Source organism: Pecten maximus, chromosome 15 (assembly GCF_902652985.1).
Source record: "Pecten maximus chromosome 15, xPecMax1.1, whole genome shotgun sequence".
Taxonomy (NCBI): domain Eukaryota; kingdom Metazoa; phylum Mollusca; class Bivalvia; order Pectinida; family Pectinidae; genus Pecten; species Pecten maximus.
Window position 1 is genome coordinate 15,521,621 of NC_047029.1, and position 24,119 is coordinate 15,545,739.

At 36.3% G+C, this 24,119-nt stretch overlaps 1 protein-coding gene and 1 long non-coding RNA gene across 2 annotated transcripts in view; one reads left to right on the plus strand and one right to left on the minus strand.

Moving 5' to 3' along the window:
* Positions 1-23,917, plus strand: part of LOC117343229 (elongation factor 1-alpha-like) — a 60,865-nt gene extending 36,948 nt beyond the window's left edge. The window contains exons 4-7 of the mRNA XM_033905568.1: positions 7,980-8,158; positions 21,180-21,459; positions 21,868-22,124; positions 23,003-23,917. Of these exons, the coding sequence (XP_033761459.1) occupies positions 7,980-8,158; positions 21,180-21,459; positions 21,868-22,124; positions 23,003-23,359 (1,073 nt within the window). The 3' untranslated portion in view covers positions 23,360-23,917. The remainder of the gene's footprint in view (positions 1-7,979; positions 8,159-21,179; positions 21,460-21,867; positions 22,125-23,002) is intronic.
* LOC117343232 lies at positions 15,781-18,571 on the minus strand. The gene is made up of 2 exons (XR_004536012.1): positions 18,316-18,571; positions 15,781-15,905 (listed from the first exon to the last, which is right to left on the minus strand). It is a non-coding gene; the product is annotated as an uncharacterized LOC117343232 (long non-coding RNA).
* Positions 23,918-24,119: the final 202 nt, after the last annotated feature.

Genomic DNA, 24,119 nt, shown 5'->3' on the forward strand with positions numbered 1-24,119 from the left:
GGCTATAGAATCGATAAGACATGAAGTAGGGGGGGGGGGGTACAATTCCTACGGCTATAGAAATCAGATTAAATGACATAAAGTAGGTTGGATACAAATCCTACGGCTATAGAAATCAGATTAAATGACATCAAGTAGGGGTGATACAAATCCTACGGCTATAGAAATCAGCTTAAATGACATAAAGTAGGGGGGATACAAATCCTACGGGTAAAGAAATCAACTTGAAAGACATAAAGTTGGGGGGATACAATTCCTATGCCTATACAAATCAGTTTAACTGACATAAAGTAGGGGGTTACAAATCCTATGGCTATAAAAATCAGTTTAACTGACATAAAGTATGGGGGATACAAATCCTACGGCTATAGAAATCAGCCTAAATGACATAAAGTAAGGGTGATACAATTCCTACGGCTATAGAAATAAGATTCAATGACATAAAGTAGGGGGGGATACAATTCCTACGGCTATAGAAATCAGATTAAATGACATAAAGTAGGGGGGATACAAATCCTACGGCTATAGAAATCAGATTAAATGACATAAAGTAGGGGGGATACAAATCCTACGGCTATAGAAATCAGCTTAAATGACATAAAGTAGGGGGGATACAAATCCTATGGCTATAGAAATCAGCTTAAATGACACAAAGTAGGGGGGATACAAATCCTACGGCTAAAGAAATCAATTTGAAAGACATAAAGTCGGGGGGATACAATTCCTATGCCTATACAAATCAGTTTAACTGACATAAAGTAGGGGGTTACAAATCCTATGGCTATAAAAATCAGTTTAACTGACATAAAGTAGGGGGGATACAAATCCTACGGCTATAGAAATCAGCCTAAATGACATAAAGTAAGGGTGATACAATTCCTACGGCTATAGAAATAAGATTCAATGACATAAAGTAGGAGGATACAAATCCTATGGCTATAAAAATCAGCCTAAATGACATAAAGTAGGAGGTATACAAATCCTATGGCTATAAAAATCAGTTTAATTGACATAAAGTAGGGGGGATACAATTCCTACGGCTATAGAAATCAGATTAAATGACATAAAGTAGGGGAGATACAAATCCTACGGTTATAGAAATTAGCTTAATTAACAAAGTTGGGGAGATATAAATCCTACGGTTATAGAAATTAGCTCAACTGACAAAGTTGGGGAGATATAAAGCCTACGGTTATAGAAATTAGCTTAATTAACAAAGGGAGGGGGATACAAATCCTATGGCTATAGAAATCAACATATTTATGTTAAAGTTATTTTAAAAGATTTCTTATTTTTGTTTTGTTAATATTGTATGTATCCAATTGATCTTGTCAAGTTGTGAATGGAGAAAACCATATTTAAACGAACCAGCAAAAACTTTTTTTTTTTTTGAATCATTTTTAATTTGTCTTTCTGGAAATTGGAAAAAATGGTATGTACATATATGTACCTTTATTAAATCAAAGCCATTATTAAATATTCATTGATATCACACAATACTAGGTAATAACCTATATTTATCGATTATATATAATAAGAAGTAATACTTAAGAACTATGGACAATATCATAATAGTAATAAATGTTTAAATAAAAAAATAAGCATAAAACTTCGAGGTATTTTCTTTAAACCGAACCAAATCCTAATATTTATAAGTTCAAGCCTGTTTTAATTAATGCTTGTCACAACACACATCATCCACATTCACACCTCTCAAGTCCATGGCCATCCTGCTGATTGTGTGTACATCACACCCTGACCCCATGCATAACTGCTCACCACCCCCTCCCTAATTGTCTTCTATGACAATCATTATATACACCTAGGTGTAAGAGTCACCAGGTATGCAGAGAGGAACACATATATACAAGTAAAAGTGAACAGGGAACCACTGCAAACTGTATAGACATGTCATGATTAAATAGATAAATCTGTATATAAAACATACACCCCTGCAGTCCATTCTCCCAATACCTTAAAAATCCTTTAATCCTTCAATTATCAAAAAAAGAGTTCATTAATACTTTCTAGTATATAAACTCAATGTATTGAACACCCATATACGGATAAGGTTTCGTATGAATAGGGGGGGGGGGGGGGGGGGGGGGGGTACTTTTCCTATGGGGGATACTTATCTTATATGACACCGGAACCACGGGAGATGTTCAAAGACAGCGTTCATGAACAAAAGAACAAAGAACGAAATAACGTCAAATCTTATATTCAAAATAATCACAAGTATCACTACAAGTAATGTCATGAGAATGCAACGCAAAACTTATCACTCAATCATCAGCATAATAACCATTCACATGATAAATATAACTTCATCCTGACTAGAACATAAAACTGAATCACACTACTTGTACATGCATTCACATGTAATAAAGTCTGTTCATCACTATAAGTTCAAATCCAAAGAAAAATGGTAGTACTTAACTACTCTAAAATCATAAGTATAACTACTATTTTACTATAACTATAAGTCATCTCTGGATGAGTTCATATCTGACCTATTAAGGTTAATCCAACACATATATTCATTCGAACAATACAATGTCAATGCTGTATGCATCATATGTAACACATGGAAGTCCAATCTCACTTAAAAGTCAAATTTGCACATTTTACAAACAAATCTTGTAGACAGGGTCTGTCACAGGTTTGTTATAGTATGTGCCAAAGGTACAATTATGTGTCCACCCTGCTGTTTTAAGGATAGTACTCAAAGGTACTGCAGTCCGTAGCTGACCTAGTACCATGAGGCGTAAAAATTGTCATAACAATCCCAGCCTGGGACAACACTGTCCTAATCCATCTGGATAAGGCTTTTGGTAGCTAATGAGCAACTGGGTGGCCCCTACTCGAAGCTGTTCAGTTTGAGCCAAGTATCGTGTAAGTACATTAACAATACACAACTCTGGAGTGGAAAAGGAATTAAGTACAATTTCCTGTTGATGGTGCCCAGGCCTTGTATGTTTCAATTTGTCACCAAACCGGATTTTGACTGACCCTGCATCAATTGTAATGTTTCTCAAGTCTAACAGATGTAATGACTGGGCCCGTTGCCCTGTCAACAATGCCAAGACAACACAGTAAGCTTCAGGGTGAGATTTTTAATTGTAGCACAATCTAAATGTTCTAGGAACACGAGTACTTGTTGAGGGTCTCATGTAACAGCATTTCGTGGTAGCGCCGGTCGTAGTTGAAATACACCTCGTAGAAACCTTTTCACTAACGGGTGGTTTCCAAACGGTAGATTGTCAATATATATAAATGTTGATAAGGCTGACCGCGCTGTATTCAGTGCACTGTACCCAATGCCTCCGTGGAATACTCTTGTGAGAAATTCCAATATGTCCGTCACAGATGGTGACATGGGATCACATGACCTCTGGTCTGAATACTGATACCACTTCTGAATGTAAGTGTTGTATTGTTTGTAGGTTCCATCACGCCATGAGGACAATAAGATTGATTGAGTCTCTTGAGAAAATCTCCATTTTTGGATTGCACTCCGGAAACCTTGCATGCTAGTAGTGTCATCCTGGGCGGTTGTTTTTTCCTCTGATGAGGATGAGTCAAGGTCTTCTTGCTGTAGTGAATAATAAAAACACAATCTATCAGACATTTCACAATTTGTGTGAACCAAGCTTGAGTGGTCCAATATGGAGCAATGATAATTGCTTCTGTTTTATCAAGTCTATTTTTTGGTAAAATATTCCCATATAATGTCAATGGAGGGAAATATACACAAAAAAATTCTAGGGAATTGTAAATGCATCTACAGCTAGAGCATATGGATCAGGACGCCAAGAGACATACTTTGGCAGTTGATTGTTGAGACGACTCGCAAAAAGATCCATCTCAGGCTTACCAAACAGTTGAGTGACCTCATGAAATAAATTGGAATCTAGCTTCCATTCAGTATTTTCATGTGCGATATGTATGCAATCGCAGTGGTGTTGTCTGGTGCAGCCTTAAGTTCTAAGACATTGATATGTTGATTAGCTTCTAATTCTGACCATGCTGATTGCATTATAGTGCCATCTTTGTCATACCATATACCTCCCCATCCTTTCTATGAAGCATCAGATGTAAGGATGACTGATGGAGGTAGGTGCGAAATGAGAGCAAAAGCAGTATCAACATTATTGATCCACCATTGGAGATCAGTTTTGTTTTCCTTCGAAAGCTGTAGTTGGGCACTATAATTACTCCCTGATTTGTGTACAGCCCTAATTTTGTCCTTTTCAAGTGACCTGCAATGTCGTGGACCATACTGTACCCCTGGGAATGAAGATACCAGTACCCCAATACACTGTGCGACTGCTTCTATTGTAGGACATGGTGTATTTAAGAGCAATAAAAAATATCTTTCACTTTAACTCGCTTCTGCAATGGTAGTGAGATTGTCATATTCACAGAGTCCAAAATGAAACCAAGATACTCAATTTGTTGTACAGGTTAAAAAATAGACTTTTGTGGGTGGATCACAAACCTACAGTTTGCTGACAATGACACCGTGTCAATCACATTCCGTCTGCACTCTCTTTTTGTGTCAACTACTAACAGCGAATCACCAATATATGATGTATTAATGTGACCTAGTTTCCTTAACTTTGAAAAGAATGGTTTCGTGATTTTACGTGGGGCTGAGGCAAGGCCATTAGGCATTGCCGTATATTGATACACTTTTCCCTCAAACATGAATCTCAGATATTTTTGATGTTTGTGATGTACTGGGACTGAATAATATGCATCTTTCCAGTCTATTGATGCCATGTAACAGCCCGGCGTTATCAAATTTATGGCAGTCTTCAAAGTATCCATTTTAAAATGGCGATAAATAACAGATTCGTTGACTTCTTTCAGATTTAAAATCATTCTAAATGAACCATCCTTCTTGGGACGTATAAAAATGTATGAAAGAACTTGATTTCTAGAGGTTTTTACCTCCACCAAAACTTGCTTCTTAAGTAGTTTTTTAATTTCTTGCGAGATTATCAGTTTTTGTCCCTGAATTTGTATTGAATATTCCCATTTGACAGACTGTTACAGGGTTCATAAAAAAATTCAATCTTCACACCATTGATAGCTTCCAGCAGTACAAAATCAGATGTAAGAGTTTCCAAAATTGAATTTTGCTCTTAATGTTACCTGCTACAAAGTTTTCCACAACTTGGCAGTTGTGGAAGGGTGCATGTTAAAAAGGATTGCCAATCATTATCAGCAGTTACCTCGGTAAGGACAGGAGTGGTGTCGGGCAAAGCTATTTTCGCTCCTGTCCCTTCTTGAAGTTTTTTGACTTCTTGTGATAGTTTGGTGGGCCCCCATGGCCATGATTTTGTTGACGGTAGTTACCACCACCTGGTCCGTCATAATTGTAGTGCGGCCTATCATAGGGTTTGTTGTTGTAAGGCCTCAAGCCAGCCTTCCCTTTGTTGTTATATCGGGAAGCACCCTTGACGTTACCATAAGCGTATTTTGACACGCTATATGAAAGTTTGTTTGTTTCACTTATGTCTCTGACAGCCTGTGAAAGTTCGTCCCCGAACAGCTCTGTTGTAACAGAGTTACTCACGGAGCACAGATTTGCGAAGTGTTTATTCAGATCAGGCTTGATCAATTCACGACGCCGTTGACTAAACAGCTGTGATGCATTTCCCACAAGAAGAAATCAATCCATAGTCAGCTTAAGCAGCTCATCGATGTCGGCACGTGAGGTGTTTCCCTTTTTCCTCATTTCTTCTCAAAAGTTCGAGAGCTCGGGCAAGGGGAGTTAACCCCTACACAAGTCGCATGTGCGTTTGTTGCAATGTGACGTCACGAAGTGATTTAAGCTTCTGTATATGGTGCTTTTACATCTGGGCGCCACTAACATTTTGATATTAGCTGGGCGAGGATAATCGGCCATTTTCGCCTTGATTTTGTCCTCAGGCATACGTTTACTAATCATGTCTGTGATTAGGGCCGCCAATTTTTCATTCGTTATACCTGGGCCAGTCGGTTCCTCGGCAGTAATTTCTTTCGCCGTTTCCGTTAGATATTGTGGGAGATCGTCGTTTGACGAACTAGCTTTAGTCCCAGAGCTTTCACCAGCTACCGATGTTTGCATAGACCGAGCGTCGTCCTGTAAAATTTCGTCAATTTTATCAAAGACGTCCATTTCCGACTCCTCATCGCTGTCGGAATAGTCGCGGGTGTGACCTCCATTATCCATGGGTATCATCTGGAACATACGCATTGGTTGTTCCATGAGACTTTGCATATTACCCATAAATGCTGCCATGGTATTTGACAAGTCATTGGAGTCTTTGCTCTGTACAGGATTTGTCTCCTGTGCGGGCCGACTTTCACTCCTCGGAGTGTGACCTAGGCCTTCACTTGACTGTGTGTCGACCTCCATGGCCTTTGACAGGTCGAGGTCATTTTCTTGACACGGTTTTGAAGTCATACTTTTGACAGTATTCGAGTTAACAGTCACAGACTTTGCCTTTGAATGTTTCTCGGATTTTCTAGATCCTTTTATAGAAGGCAGGGGCTCCATGTTGCCGAGTATTTCCCCGACGAAATCAAACTCTTTCACAGTCTTTTGAGTCCCCAAGATGGCGGCCATACGACCCGCCAAGTGGACAAAGGATGACCAGCCCCTCGGGGCAAAGTCACGGGAATAACTGCGCCTCTATGGGTACGCTCCCGACAAATTTAAATTCAAATTGTGTATCGTACAGTACACAATCAAAATAACCACTTTTTATAACAAAACAATCGTAATAAATGTGATAAAAAAACGAAGAAATTATCAGTGAAACAGAAATCCACTAAATTTTCTGAAGTAGAAAGCACGCTGTGAATAATGAAGCTGCGCACGCATCTCCCGTGGTTCCGGTACTAACTGAATGAAGACAGAATTGTAACTGTATTATAAGATTTTGCATTTATATGAGGGGAAATACAGAAATTTATGGCTACAAACCAGTAAAATTGTAATGAAAGAACTTACAATTTATAAGGGTTGAAACAAAACTAACTTATTAACGCCTTTATTATTTTACTGGACAGAACGTCAATCTTGATTACTAACGCCTTTATTATTTTACTGGATAGAAAGTCAGTCTTACTAACGCCTTTATTATTTTACTGGATAGAAAGTCAGTCTTACTAACGCCTTTATTATTTTACTGGATAGAACGTCAGTCTTACTAACGCCTTTATTATTTTACTGGATAGACCGCCAGTCTTACTAACGCCTTGATAATTTTACTAGATAGAAGGTCAGTCTTACTAACGACTTGATAATTTTACTAGATAGAAGGTCAGTCTTACTAACGCCTTGATAATTTTACTAGATAGAAGGTCAGTCTTACTAACGCCTTGATAATTTTACTAGATAGAAGGTCAGTCTTACTAACGCCTTGATAATTTTACTAGATAGAACGTCAGTCTTACTAACGCCTTTATTATTTTACTGGATAGAAAGTCAGTCTTACTAACGCCTTGATAATTTTACTAGATAGAAGGTCAGTCTTACTAACGCCTTGATAATTTTACTGGATAGAACGTCAGTCTTACTAACGCCTTTATTATTTTACTGGATAGACCGCCAGTCTTACTAACGCCTTTATAATTTTACTGGATAGAACGTCAGTCTTACTAACGCCTTTATTATTTTACTGGATAGAAAGTCAGTCTTACTAACGCCTTGATAATTTTACTGGATAGAACGTCAGTCTTACTAACGCCTTTATTATTTTACTGGATAGACCGCCAGTCTTACTAACGCCTTTATAATTTTACTGGATAGAAGGTCAGTCTTACTAACGCCTTGATAATTTTACTGGATAGAAAGTCAGTCTTACTAACGCCTTTTTCTGAGAAAACGTCAGTATTCCTCGCATATTTATATGTTTTTCCGTATAAGCCATTACATTTACTTACTGTTACAAGAAAACAATGTATTTGTTTGTACCTTGAAGGAACATCCCAGGCGGACTGTGCCGTTCTCATTATCGCTGCTGGGACAGGAGAATTTGAGGCGGGTATCTCCAAGAATGGGCAGACTCGTGAGCACGCTCTACTGGCTTACACTCTCGGGGTCAAACAGTTGATCGTAGCTGTCAACAAGATGGACTCTACAGAGCCGCCATACTCTGAGGTACGACCCAGTGAAATCATATTAATTCATTTGTGTTTATATGTACTTATATATAACGAAGGTTTCTTAGGCAAAATCATACGGACATCATTTTTGTCGACGGAAATATTTTGTATGATGCGATTTCTCGAATCATCACTCTGTGCGATATTCTGATGTATTTATGTGATATCATTAGTGAATGTGTAGATATGAACTAGTGAACACAAAACGTTACACTGATGCAAGCTAAATAGTGTTTCAAATACTGTAAATGCTAATCTTATTTCATCACAACGATTATGAACATATTATATACCATACCAAGAAAACTAAATTATTAGATATTATTCATAATGACATGATTCACATCATTGATATGTTTGATAATACTGATAATGACATGATCCACATCCATCATTTGTTAGATATTACTGATAATGACATGATCCACATCCATCATTTGTTAGATAATACTGATAATGACATGATCCACATCCATCAGTTGTTAGATATTACTGATAATGACATGATCCACATCCATCAGTTGTTAGATAATACTGATAATGACATGATCCACATCCATGATGTGTTAGATATTACTGAGAATGACATGATCCATATCCATGATGTGTTAGATAGTACTGATAATGACATGATCCCTATCCATCATTTGTTAGGACTGACAATTACATGATTCACATCTATGATTTTGTTTAAATAATCCTGATAATGACATGATCCACATCCATCATTTGTGTGATTATACGGAAAATATCACGATTCTGATCCATGATTTATTTGGTATTACTGACAACGACATGATCCATATAATGACATGTTTCTCATCCATCATTTATTCGGTAAAGCTGACTATTACATCATTTTGTGTTTATGGATTATTTTCGGTATGCAAGGCCAGCTGAGAGTTAATCCACTTTGATAGGAAGCACACAATCACATATACCCCCTCACACTCACACACACACACACACACACTTTCACACACACACACACACACACACACACACACACACACACACACACACACATACTCGGGTTACTGTAGTTGTGAACCACCAACTGTAAACCAACCTTATGGACACTTCTGTTTATAGTAACGAAAACAAGTGTTGTTCTTTCGAATTAAGGACAAATTCATTACAGTTGTGTATACACTCATTAAATTTTGAGGTAAAACCATAATTTAAAAAACTACGACACCCGTACTTGTGGACACAAATTTTGCGCTGTGGACACCGTGTCCACAAAGACGGTGATAAATATGCAATACACACACTATATAAATATGAAGTCACTGACAGAGAAATGTTGTTTTATCGAAATATTTTTGTATGCCATTTCGACTGAATAATAAATAAGCGATGTCGTATCATTAAACGTTCACATCTTTACATCGTATGTACTTGGAACCAAATCATAGTGTCTATTACAGACCGACCATTCCATAAAATGGTGCGATTTAGGTTGTCATTGTTATCAGCAGCATATCTAAATATATTGTTGGTATGGTCCCTGCTAGATTTTGTTTTCAATATGTAAATGTTGCCAGCATCAGTATTGTCAACTGGCTATAAATAATTAATGAATAACAGAGTGATATTTCAAATAATTTACACTATTACCAAACAAGATACAATTAAGGTAAATAAAAATAATAAGATGTAGTTGTATGATTAATGTTCATATGGTATTTTATTCAATTTTACATTCTAACGTTCACAACAACAACAACAACAACTACAACAACAACAACAACAACAACAACAACAACAACAACAACAACAACAACAACAACAAAGTTTAGATTCGGTAACTTTTATTCCGAAAATAAAATGATTTCAAGATCACATTTCGATTGACATTTATCGAATAATTAAGAACAACCTCTAAAATTTTTGAGATTCAACTATTCAGTTTATATCGATCAATGAACAAATTAAAATCGAATCATATAATATCATTAACATATGTTATGTCAAAGGAACAAATATTTTTTTTTACAGTTTTTGTTATGTATTCAAACGTATACCAAATAACATTCATCGCGGTTAATTGTTTTAACATGTAAATATCATTTCACATCTTTGCTATATGTCACAATAAAACATTGCTTTGACATCACCGTGTCCACAATGTTATAACATACATCAAAAACATGGATGCAAGATACAGTTACATATATTTGGAGCACGTAACTGACTAATGAAGATTCCAAGACAGACTTCCGACAATTTAATGATATCTTATTCAGAACACTAAATAAAATTGTTCTCTAAATATTTAAAATCAATAAAAGTCATTTCCATGTAAAGTAATCGTTTCATGTCTTTCTATATATGTATTTCTTTATCATAATGGATGTGACATCACCGTGTCTACAGTGTTGTCACACACATTAGTGTACCGCTTTAATACCCTGCCTTGTGGACACCGTGTTCACAATGTTAACACACATCAGTGTACCGCTAAATAACCCTGCCTTGTGGACACCGTGTCCACAATGTTTTCACACACATTAGTGTACCGCTTTATAACCCTGCCTTGTGGACACCGTGTCCACAATGTTTTCACACACATTAGTGTACCGCTATATAACCCTGCCTTGTGGACACCGTGTCCACAATGTTTTCACACACATTAGTGTACCGCTTTATAACCCTGCCTTGTGGACACCGTGTCCACAATGTTAACACACATCAGTTTACCGCTATATAACCCTGCCTTGTGGACACCGTGTCCACAATGTTTTCACACACATTAGTGTACCGCTATATAACTCTGCCTTGTGGACACCGTGTCCACAATGTTAACACACATCAGTGTACCGCTATATAACTCTGCCTTGTGGACACCGTGTCCACAATGTTAACGCACATCAGTGTACCGCTATATAACCCTGCCTGGGAGCCTGAAGTTGGTTCCGAGTTCCGAGTTCCGTTTAAGTAAATGGAACTCGGAACCAGTTCCTAGTTCCGTTTAAGAAAAACTGAAATACTATGAATTAGCTTTATTGATTAAGGTCCCAGTTCCGAGTTCCGTTTAAGAAAAACTGAAATACTATGTATTAGCTTTATTGTTGAAGGTCCCAGTTCCGAGTTCCGTTTAACCAGTTTCGAGGTCCGTTTAAGTAAAAACGGAACTCGTAACCAGTTCCGAGTTCCGTTTATGTAAAACGGAACTCGTAACCAGTTCCGAGTTCCGTTTAAGGTAATGTTGGTATTTATAAGCTTTACGGGTTTTGGTCCCAGTTCCGAGTTCCGTTTAGGAAAAACTGAAATACTATGTATTAGCTTTATTGATTAAGGTTCCAGTTCCGAGTTCAGTTTCAGAAAAACTGAAATACTATGAATTAGCTTTATTGATTAAGGTCCCAGTTCCGAGTTCCGTTTAAGAAAAACGGAACTGGAAACCAGCTCCGAGTTCCGTTTAAGAAAAACTGAAATACTATGAATTAGCTTTATTGATTAAGGTCCCAGTTCCGAATTCCGTTTAAGAAAAACTGAAATACTATGAATTAGCTTTATTGATTAAGGTCCCAGTTCCAAGTTCCGTTTAAGAGAAACTGAAATACTATGTATTAGCTTTATTGATTAAGGTCCCAGTTCCGAGTTCCGTTTAAGAAAAACTGAAATACTATGAATTAGCTTTATTTATTAAGGTCCCAGTTCCGAGTTCCGTTTAAGAAAAACTGAATTACTATGTTTTAGCTTTATTGATTAAGGTCACCAACCAACTTCAGGCTCCCCCCTGCCTTGTGGACACCGTGTCCACAATGTTTTCACACACATTAGTGTACCGCTATATAACCCTGCCTTGTGGACACCGTGTCCACAATGTCTTCACACACATCAGTGTACCGCTATATAACCCTGCCTTGTGGACACCGTGTCCACAATGTTAACACACATCAGTGTACCACTATATAACCCTGCCTTGTGGACACCGTGTCCACAATGTTAACACACACACACTAAAACAAGATGCGAGATATAATTACACATATTTGTGGCACGTATCTGATTTATACCGATTCCAAGACAGGCTTTCCACAATTAAATAATATCGCGATCAGAACGCTAAATAAAATAGATTTTGAAAAAAAAATAAAAAAAAAAAAAAAAAACGACAAAATCTATCTTCAGACACATGCTCTGTATTGTCATGTTAGTCTTCTATTCTAATGTCTCTGTGACGTATGTTTGTTATAATAAAAACTTGCTTGATGGAGTCCTCATTTTTTTTAGTTATAAAGCATTTATTGAAGGTAACTGCGACCACATGCACACACTTAGAAATAAACAGAGTCAAAACATCATTTCACATATTTGCTATACATTTACATTTATCAAAAAGGGAGCCTGAAGTTGGTTCCGAGTTCCGAGCTCCGTTTAAGTAAAACTATAAAAATAAACGGAACTAGGAACAAGTTCCGAGTTCCTTTTAAGAAAAACGGAACTAGAAATTAGTTTCCTAATTCCTTAAAGAAAATATTCTACGTACTGTATTTCACTATGAGACCCGAATCTGAAAAAGAAATGATATGTCAAGGAGTCTAGGGACACTTATCAGTCGGGTATAAACTCTACGGGTCTTGGTCCTTGTTCCAGTTCCGTTTAAAATAAATGAAATTAGAATCCAGTTTCGAGTTCCGTTTAAGAAAAACGAACTACTATGTATAAACTTTACGGGACTTGGTCCCAGTTCCGAGTTCCGTTTAAGATAAACGGAACTAGGAACCAGTTCCGAGTTCCGTTTAAGAAAAACAGAACCAGGAATTAGTTTCCAAATTCCTTTTAGAAAATATTCTACGTACTTTCTCTCATTACAAGACCCGAATCTGAAAAAGAAATGATATGTCAATGAGTGTAAGGACACTTATCAGTCGGGTATAAACTTCACATGACTTCGTCCTTGTTCCCAATGTATGAGCTTTATGGGTTTCGGTCCCAGTTCCGTTTAAGAAAAACAAACTACTATGTATAAACTTTACGGGACTTGGTCCCATTTCCGAGTTCCGTTTAAGATCAACAGAACTTGGAACTCGGAACCAACTTCAGGCTCCCTATCAAATATGCATTCACATCCCTGTGTCCATAATGTTATTATACACAATTGTGTATTGCTATATAATCCTGCCTTGTGGACATCGTGCCTACAAGGTTATCACACACATCAAAACAGGATGCAAGATACAATTACAATTATGATATGTGAATGTTCAATTTTACTTGAAATATACACGTAAATAATTGTATTCGACACAGAGACAAAATAATGGCTTCAGTCTATAAGTCGGACAGATAAGTAAAATAGATTTATGATTATTTAAACTCAAGAAAATTGTAAACAAAGTAATGATTATATATCTGTCTTCAGACACATGTTCACTTTTGTCACCGTTATATAATGTATCTGTCAGGATCTTGGTGTTCAAATACAAACATTTAATATTAAATTGAAATATTCATTTCAAACAAAAAAGAACTTTGAAGATTTAATAACATATTTTTGTGCCATCTTAATGCGAATCAATCAGAGAGACAACAAGCATTGCTTCAGTCTATATAACCAAAGTAATAATTACATTTCTGTCCTCATACGGGTGTTTTGTTTTTCACCGTTAGTCCCTGCCTCTAATATACAAAAGCCTATTAGTGTTAATAAGATAAACTACAGTTAATTGATACATCCTAAAGCGCGAAAAGAACACGTTATTACGAACAAAAGTCGCTTGTTTTCTTTATAAGAAAAAGACGTAAAAACGGCAAAACCCCCACTTAATAACGCAAATCGGAACACGTTATAACGCAAAAAAAACCGTAATAACGCAAATGGACACACGTTATAAGGGAAATCGACACACGTAAAAAAGTAAATCGAAAACGTAATAACTTCAATCGATACGCGTAATAACGTAATTCGAAACACTTATTAACGTAATGATCCGTTTGATTTATGATGATCAACAAGGTTTTTTTTCTATTTTAGAGTTAATTTAGTGGCTGTCGGATGAGTCATATTCTGAATGCGATTCATGGAACAACTAACTTAATAGTGCTTCAGTTGTTGAGATTTTGATATATCAAATGCTATCAATTTTTTCGATTCTAAATTACATTAGAACAAACTTTTGTGTGTGTTTATTGCAAAATGGTCATTGCCGACGAACAGAACATACAATAGGCACATGCATCATCATTTACAGACTTGGTTATGCCTACGGAATCTATTCTGGAAAGAGTCCAAGATGAAACGGTCTAATTTATTAGTTATTTCCAACATACATTTGTGTATTAGGAGTTCATTTTATGATTTTAAATGAGCCTTGTATACAAGCATCTACATTCACATGTATGTTCTTCTGAAAAAGCTTATAGCAACTCTTTCTGAATGAGCTAGTATTGATTATATTTCCCTTTGATAAACCCAATCGGAAGTACACATTTATGTTCCGGTCCATCTCATCTATCGTCTCTATGACAGAATTTGCAAATGCGTCTTATGGATGAGTTTATAGACATGGAGTACGCAATAATGTGGACTTTTTTCGTTATTACCTGTTTTGACTTGCATTGTTACGTGTTTGTTCGTGTTATTACGCCTTTTCTGCGTTATCACGCCAATAAGCGGCTTTATTTCTACTATAGTGTGGGTTTTTTCGCGTTTTAACGTGTATCAATTAACTATATTCTATCCTATTCACACTAATGAGCTGTACTAATGAGCATGAAGGTTGGTGCTGAATTTTTTTTTTTTAAGTTGACGTTTTTTAGCAAACGCATCGAAAGAACATTCTGTATCATTATTTGTGGTTGTTTGATTGTAAATTTTCATATAAAAAAATGCTTTGACATTTTACACATGTTACACTTGTTGACAACGTGTCTACAATGATGCCACACACATCAAAACAAGATGCAACATACAAATGTGCAATCGAAAAATTACTTTGATCTGTATTTTGTTTGTTATGTGAACACTATACTAATGTTAATATGTGGTTTGATAAGGTAACATTCAACTGTTGCGAAATATACATTTTTGTACAGTTTGAATTTATGTTATTGTTTATTGTTCCTTTTTTCTTTGTGGCCATTCTGCTAACTATGTACTCATAAGAAAACAAATATAAATCAGTTACTAGTTGTTATTGAATGACATGAAATTGGATGTTATGTCACGTATGGAACTAAGCAAACGAAACAATTTGTCACTTTTAACGGGTAAGTCGCAATTACCAAGCTTAATTTAACAAACAATTTCAAGGCCAGAATACTGTTGGTTATATAACTCGCTCAATTAGTATTTTCCTCCCCGGGTAAGTCATCGATACCGTAGTCATTTCTTAGCCTTCCTTTTTGTAAAATATCAATATTATTTTTTAAAAGAAAGGAATAAAATCTTATGTAAAATGAATATGCCATTTTGAGTAGCTATTCGGTACATCGGTGACACTCGTTTCACGGTCAGTTAAGTTTATCTTTAGAATTCAAACGAAACCAGTTTTTAAAAAAAATGTTTTGAAAACAATGTCAAAAGCTGTGAAAGTTGGTCACATAAATATATCTTATAATGTCTACATGGTTTGGGTAAATCAAAACTGAGGCTGAAAAGGCAAAGACGTGGCTATCCATTTTAATCGACCAGTTTTATCGTTGCGTTTGCTACACCACGTTTAGCATGATTGACAAGGCGACGAAGACTTTCTCATGTGGTCAGTTAGAGTTCCTCCGTGGCATCGATCCTTAAAAAACAAAACAAAAAAATTCAAGATTAATGTTAGATATTGCCAATAAAATATCAAAGTCGGAATCACAATTTACATATTTACTTGAATCATGGGTGCTCGTTTCTATTAATATTTTTATAATTGTGTTTGATCTATTTCAAGTTGATGTTTTAGCTGCCTTTCAGTATCTACATTTTTTTTGTTCATATCATCACTGTTGAGTCATTGAAGGACAAACATCTGAATTGTGCAATCTTATTTAAATGCTGTTTAATATCGTGTGTGCCTTTTGTACAATCCTACAATGTATACCATAGCCCGAAGTTGGTTCCGAGTTCCGAGTTCCGTTTAAGAAAAACTGAAATACTATGTATTAGCTTTATTAGTTTTGGTCCCAGTTCCGAGTTCCGTTTAAGAAAAACTGAAATACTATGTATTAGCTTTATTGGTTTTGGTCCCAGTTCCGAGTTCCGTTTAAGAGAAACGGAACTCGGAACAAACGGAACTAGGAACGAGTTCCGAGTTCCCTTTAAGAAAAACGGAGCTGCAATGTATTAGCTTTACGAGTTTTGGTCCCAGTTCTGACTTCCCTTGAAGAAAAACAGTTCCCAGTTCCGTTTAAGAAAATATTCTATGTACTTTATCTAAATATGAGACCCGAATCTGAAGAAGAAAAACTACATGTGTCAAATGGATGCAAAGTCATTTATGAGTCACGTATGAATTTTACGGGACTGGGTCCTAGTTTTCAGTTCCGGTGAAGAAAATCAAAACTAGTAAACGGAACTCGGAACCAGAGTTCCGTTCCAGTTCCGAGTGCCGTTTAACCAGTTCCGAGTTCCATTTAAGAAAACGGAACAACTATGTATAAGCTATATGTAAAACCAATTAAGCTAATACATAATATTTCAGTTTTTCTTAAACGGAACTCGGAACTCCGTTTATCTTAAACGGAACTCGGAACTGGTCCCTAGTTCCGTTTTACTTACACGGAACTCGGAACTAACTTCAGGCTCCCGATATGGGACTACTATATCTGCTTTATAAAGTTGGTATCTGGAACATACTTAGTGGCCTTTCCTTTAATGAGTTTCCCGGCATACTCAAGAAGGAATTAGTAAACAATCTGAGGACGAATACTCCTTTACCTGAGACAAGCGTATCAAATTTGAATATTATACTATCATGATACTTATTTAAATGAAAAACAATACTTATTTTGCATGGTATATGAAAATTCAAACAGCTTTTTGCATTTCCAGAACACCATCATTTGTTTGGTGATATATGTGATTCAACATCAAATTGGAAAAAAAAGAAACTAGTTCATAAATAGTACTGTCAAAGAAAATTTTGAAGGGTTTTTATTTTATTTTTAAGGATAAAGGTTTTTGCATTATCTTCTGGTTTATAACGCTTTCTCCGTCTTGGTGTGATATCCACCTTTCAGGTGTAAAATTTGACAAATATAATATATCTCAGTACTTTCCAATTAATAGACCACCGACATCACTTTTTTCATTATATTCTACATATGCTTAAAAACTTAACGAATGTATTTTCGTTGTAATAATTTAATATAGTATTTCCAAATTACATGAAATCGCCATAAAAACATTATATTAATCTGAATAAGATAAACTTGTGTTTATTGACATATCAAACATTGCTAAATCCTTAAATATAGTCACGCTAAATATTTTTATAGCATTATTGCATTACATTTGTATATTATGTGGAATTTGTTACTTGTTTTAAATACACAAACATGTTTAGAATTGCGACGTATGTTCTGTATCCTCCGATAATCTCATTAAATACATTGCGCGGCATGTTTTGTTTCATTGTTAGAGAGTAATAATCAAAAATCTAATATGTAATGCTAAGTCAAACATCTTTATATTGAACTATATATGCTAAAAAAAGGTTGACAATGACGTACATCACTAGTAGTAAGTATATGTATGAAAAACTACAATATATTTCCCATTTTTTCCTGTTAGATTTCCAAACAAACATGTGTCCAGCCAGAACATAATCATTTGACAAACAACAAAATGGTCGAAATTCATCAAAAATATAAAATTTACAATGCTTCCGCATATAGTTATATAATGCCAATGTTATAAAACAATCAAACAGAATATCATGTTTCAGCTGATAAACTTTTATGTACATCATTTACCACAAAATATTCCGTAAATGCTCTTTTTTTTCTTAGCCATATTAAATCCCGTTAGATTTAGACCCTGTTTATAATATGGGTATGCATATATTCTACTTTAGTAATTACATATGAACTTATATTTACACCCTCCATATTCAGTTTTATATATTATATATACAGATATACAACAAAGTAATATACAAAACATTTATCTTGTATCATCATTAAGAAAGTAATAATAGAATAACATCAACTCACCAATGTCCAGGTGTAGTATCGGCAACTAAACTAGGTTTACTGGTGCCTTGGTTTTCTTGACATTTTTGCGGGAAAACTACGGGGTGCTCAGTAGGATAGAATAGTGTTTTTTATATAGATTTACTAATGCAATCACGTTATATACCCCATTGGTGCCTCTCATAGACAGTAAGAAACTGACCCGCGCTAGCCACTGCAGCAGGATCAGCTGCAGGTGACCCATATAGATAACGTAATTCGCTAGGTGTGTGTGTGAGGTGACTTCACACAGTCTACTCAACATATTTTTCCAGCCCTATACACACGGTGTGTATCAGGGTGGTTCACAACGCTGTTATACAGTTTTCCCTTAAATATATTAAGTAGGGTTATAGTAGGCCACTAGATGTGTGTACACTGTGGACACCAAATTATGGTGTCCACAATGTAAAATGTGTCCACAACGTTGGTCTATACACCGCTTATGTGTCCACAACTCCGTAATTCTGAGAGCACACACACACACACACACACACACAAACACGATCCCCTTGGCCGATAATTAATACGCCGAGGGCCTATTATCATTTATTAGAAAACTTCTTAGGTTTTTGTACGGATGGTAAAAGTAAATAGATAAATAAATAACTAAAATGAATCGATGTGATGACAGCGCGTGCTTTGTAGTAAGTGGTTTTGTAAATGTTTGTTCTTCAACCTGATACCACTAATCTCTATTCTCACTTATAGGAAGTACACGCTCAATATGTTTATTAATCAGACCGACCCCTACAGACCCCACAAACACACTTTCCTTAGGGACTTGGTTCATATGAAACACTAGCTGATTGGCTGAATAAGTTGTGTGAGTACATGTTTGTGACGAGTAGTCCTGATACCTCCCACCCGGTTATCGTTACCCTAATAGGATTTTTCGACCACCATTTTGTTTGATTTTTAATGCCTAAATTATACATTTCTACATAAATAGATTTATATGATTTAAATATTTATTCAACTTCTTTAAAACGAACTAATTTTAGTCAGTAGTATGGGATTTGCCACTCGATATTGCCACTGCTACCCGCTGTTTGGGCAGAGATTTGCGGGACGAAATGAACCTATCAAGCAGTAAAAAAACAAAAACAAAAGCATTCACTACATAGCACGAGCTGCCATCACATCAATTCAACTCGCCATGTTATTTTGTTAAACCTCTAGGTAGCCTAGATTATGATGTGTATTACTTCGTTTGATAGTCAAGCAATAATGACGGTATAATCCAATACAGGTGTAACGCAGGACGAGCCTCAGTCAAGCATTCGGGAAATAGACACGGGGAAAACCAGAACAAAGAGAAAATACTTATATACAAATTTATTTACCCACACAAACTTAATATATACATATTTGTATTCACATTCACGATCACTCTCACTACCTTTCATACGATAATGTTCTACAGATAACTAAAGTCTCTTCACAACTGGGGAGCACCACGTCTAAGTGTTGTCCAATGCCAAACATACATCGTGTACAGTATCTCTGTACCTGTCGCTAAATAGGTATGGTTCCAAGAACCTGAGAATTTACTCCAATTCTCCTCAAAGTAACCTTGCTTCTGAGCAAAGTGTATGTACCCAGATACCTGTCTGTGTCTGGTACGTCATACAAAGTTCCTCCAATGCGAGGCTATCTTTCACCAATGATAAATGGCATACTCTTCATGTCCGCCTGTAGACTGTCCTATTAACACAGCTGACCTTGACCCTGAAGACTCGATAATCCGTTTGGTCGGTCCTGGTGCTGCCTTTACAAAGGTGAGGTGTTATGTCTTTTCTTGCCGGCTTGCAGAAGTAGTTATCGTTGCCTGCCAATCATGTGAAGCTATAAACGTATAAAAATATTGAATTAACACTCATTCTTCCATACACAACATTAATGTCGAATATTTACTAACTACTACATAAACAATTTATTCCTAAATAGTTACTGATATTTACAATAATTCATCCAAAATTATGTTGCTAACATATTACAATCTAAGATGCGTGTCCACAATCTGCATAAATAACTGTTTTACCACAATTTACATTATAACACAATCATACGCCGTACGCTATCTATGGGCTTCCGTATATTTTAAACCTGCGCGCACCCACGCTATCCAATACACACATAATTACAACTTAGGGCTTCCATACAACTTCTATCCGAACAAAATTACGGTTAAAAAGTGAAATTGACATAATTTTAACAATGAACGTACATATACATAGTCTTATAATAAATATACTATAAATATTCCTAGTTATACTTTATAATTTCAACGTTACATGCATATAAACACCTGTCTTCGATAACAACAAATAGTTACGCATGACTGGACCACATCGATAGATAGGTGGCTTGACCAGTAACATGGACACAGTAAATATGTCATTAAAATAACCATTCCAAAACAAAGTATAGATGATAGAGAGAATACTTACCCCAGTCTGCTGTCTAGGCTTCCCACATGCATACATTCCTGGTAAAAAAAAGGGTATACAACTACCCGGCAAGTGGACAATACCAATTCCACGTTCGTTCTCACCTGAACGCTCTGTCGTTCACCCTATTGCTTACTCACATACACACAACGTGACATAATGACTCACATAAGACTATAAATAAAACGTAAACATATATGCGTGCGTGACAATAGGTACTTGATCCTAACAAAAAAATCTTCATTGGATGGGTATTACTAGAAATAGATAATTGTCAAGTAGTTACAACGACAATACAGACAAGTTAATTGTCAAATTTTCGAGTATATATAGCAGATTAACTAGCAATGTTATATATTACATTGTATTATCAATTCATGTATCTGTTCACAGGCGCGCTTTACCGAAATTAAACAAGAAGTAAGCGCATATATCAAGAAAATCGGTTACCAGCCCAAATCGGTGGTGTTTGTGCCAATCTCTGGATGGCATGGGGATAACATGATCGGGGAGAGTAATAACATGTCGTGGTTTAAAGGATGGGCCATTGAAAGAAAAGATGGAAACGCAAATGGCAAGACCCTTTTACAAGCTATTGATTCGATACTTCCACCTGAACGCCCAACGGATAAGCCCCTACGTTTGCCTCTTCAGGATGTTTATAAGATTGGAGGTAAGAATATTCACAAACTTCTTAAATCATTTGATACATTATATTCCAACTAAGAAATTAATGATTGAAAAGCAACACAAAACAATTGCAAAATATGACATGCTTGTATTAAGACAAATCTTTATTTCTATCGATTGAAAATATTTTGAAAATCAGATTGAATAAATCTTTTTTATTTGAAATTTCATAAAAATGTTATTTATCAAAGAAAATAATTGGATAGATAGCTCTCATTTAGTTTGAAATGAAAGACACAATCAAAAACATGTTTAATGCATTTTGAAAAGGGATCCTTCCCTTTGAAATTTCAAATCTAGTAATCGTCAGGATTATTATACGGTCACGATGCTGCAGCTGATCCCTAAGATGTAACGTAGAGAGCGTTTTTATGAGATTTTTCGTCCGTAGGTATTGGAACTGTTCCGGTGGGAAGAGTAGAGACTGGAGTAATCAAACCAGGAATGGTGGTCACATTTGCTCCACAAAATCTGACAACGGAAGTTAAATCTGTGGAAATGCACCACGAGTCATTGAGTGAAGCATCACCAGGAGACAACGTTGGATTTAACGTAAAGAATGTCTCTATCAAGGAGATCAAACGTGGAAACGTAGCCGGGGACAGCAAGCATGACCCGCCAAAGGGAGCGGAAAGTTTCTCCGCTCAGGTTAGATATATACCGTGTCTCTTACTTATAATTCCAGGAAAAGTTATGATTTTTACTTGCTTTCACCTTTCACTCACTTTAGTTATATTATCCTATATGATTAATAAGATGGGTTCGTGAAAAAAATCATTTAGAACATATTTTGCGCACATTTTACCAGCAAATAATACGGATACAGGCGCGGATCCAGGAATTTGAAAAAAAGGGTGGGGGTCCCGTATTTTAGTGCTAATGCGAGCCGATTTCTTTTTGGCGAGGGGTCTAGGGGCCAAACTTTCGTAAAAAAAAAAGAAAAAAAAAATTCCGCAATCTTTCGGGGCTAAGATTTTCAATAACTGGGGACGGGGGGGGTGGGGGGGGGGGGGGGGGCTTGTGTTCCTGACCCCAGTAAGTATAACCTCCATCCCCCTCTTGATGCGCCAGTGGTCTCAAAGTACATAGAAAATTGAAGCACTGTACATCTCCATTGATGTTATAATAATGGAGTGTTTGGCATCGTCCAGTCGGCATTGAGCGTTTGGCCTTTAACTTTCGTCCCTGAGGGCTTGGCTTTGAGCGTTTGGCCTTACACCTTCGTCCCTGAGCGTTCGTTCCTGAGCATTCGGCTTTGAGCGTTTGGCACTGAGCGTTATGTCCAGAGCGATCGGCCCTGAACGGCAGGCTGAGTTCGTTTCGAGACACTTCCCAGGTCATTAGAATGGTACTTTCTACCTAGCGTTCCTCACAATTGTTTAAATGTTACACATTTACATTAAACTTATATATGAAACGTAGATATTATCGGCAGCTAATGCACTATTGTAATATATATATTTTTTTCATTCTTGGGCAAATGATTCAAAATGAATGAATAGATGTTCCAATACTTCATTTTCCAGGTGATCATCATAAATCACCCCGGGGAGATCCACGCTGGCTACAGTCCCGTTCTTGATTGTCACACTGCACATATTGCCTGCAAATTTGCCGAATTAAACTTGAAAGTTGATCGTCGATCTGGTAAAGTTTTAGAAAAAAATCCCAAATGTGTAAAATCCGGCGACGCCTGCATTGCTGAGCTGGTTCCGTCAAAGCCGATGTGCGTAGAGTGTTTCAAAGATTACGCTCCTCTTGGCCGCTTTGCCGTCCGTGATATGAAGCAAACTGTTGCTGTGGGGGTCATCCAATCGGTAAAAAAGAAGGAGGTCTCGGGTAAAACGACCAAAGCTGCTGTTAAAGCAGGAGGCAAGAAATAAACCAGTCCTCAACACTGGTAGTGGTCATCTGTTTCAGAAAATTTGTTGACTAAACAATTAAACGCGCCCACGGATTATTTTTCAAGGACTTCAAGGAAGTAGGTACATGGTATGATGCATTTCTTCTATCCGGTAAATTCCTTACAGAATCGCTGCAAAGATACGACACTATCACGGCAAAATGGAACGATGGTCACAAAAATTCAAATGAGTGATCTTTGCATCACCATTTACTTTGTTGCAAGAACTTACTTAATTTTCTGAATTGTAGACGTTTTAAAATAACATGAAATATTTCAAATACTGTACGTGAATAATTGAAAATAAGGATAAAAAAAGCACTATTATATTTCGTGGTAAAAGACAGTTTCTAGTTTTGATGAGATGCTGAACCTGTAATAATTTTAATTTGGCAGCATTTTTTTTCACAGAAATATTGAAATTTGAAGGATTTATTTGTTATTAATAAAGATATACATACTTTGGATACTGATGAGAGATAATTAAAATTAAAAAAAAAACATGACCCTGCTCTGGAAATAAAAAAGTAATACAACACGTTTTGTGAATTTTCTTTTTATCACATTTTCTTTTTTCTTTTTACCCCTTTATACTTCATCACGTTGCTTCGTCGTGTTTCTCTTGTCACAGTCTCACACAGGGTTGCCAACCTCTTTAGATGCCAAAGTGGGAGATTCCATATGGTAAGTGATATTAATAAAAAAAAAACAAGGAACCGCAAAGCTTGGCATTAAACCCC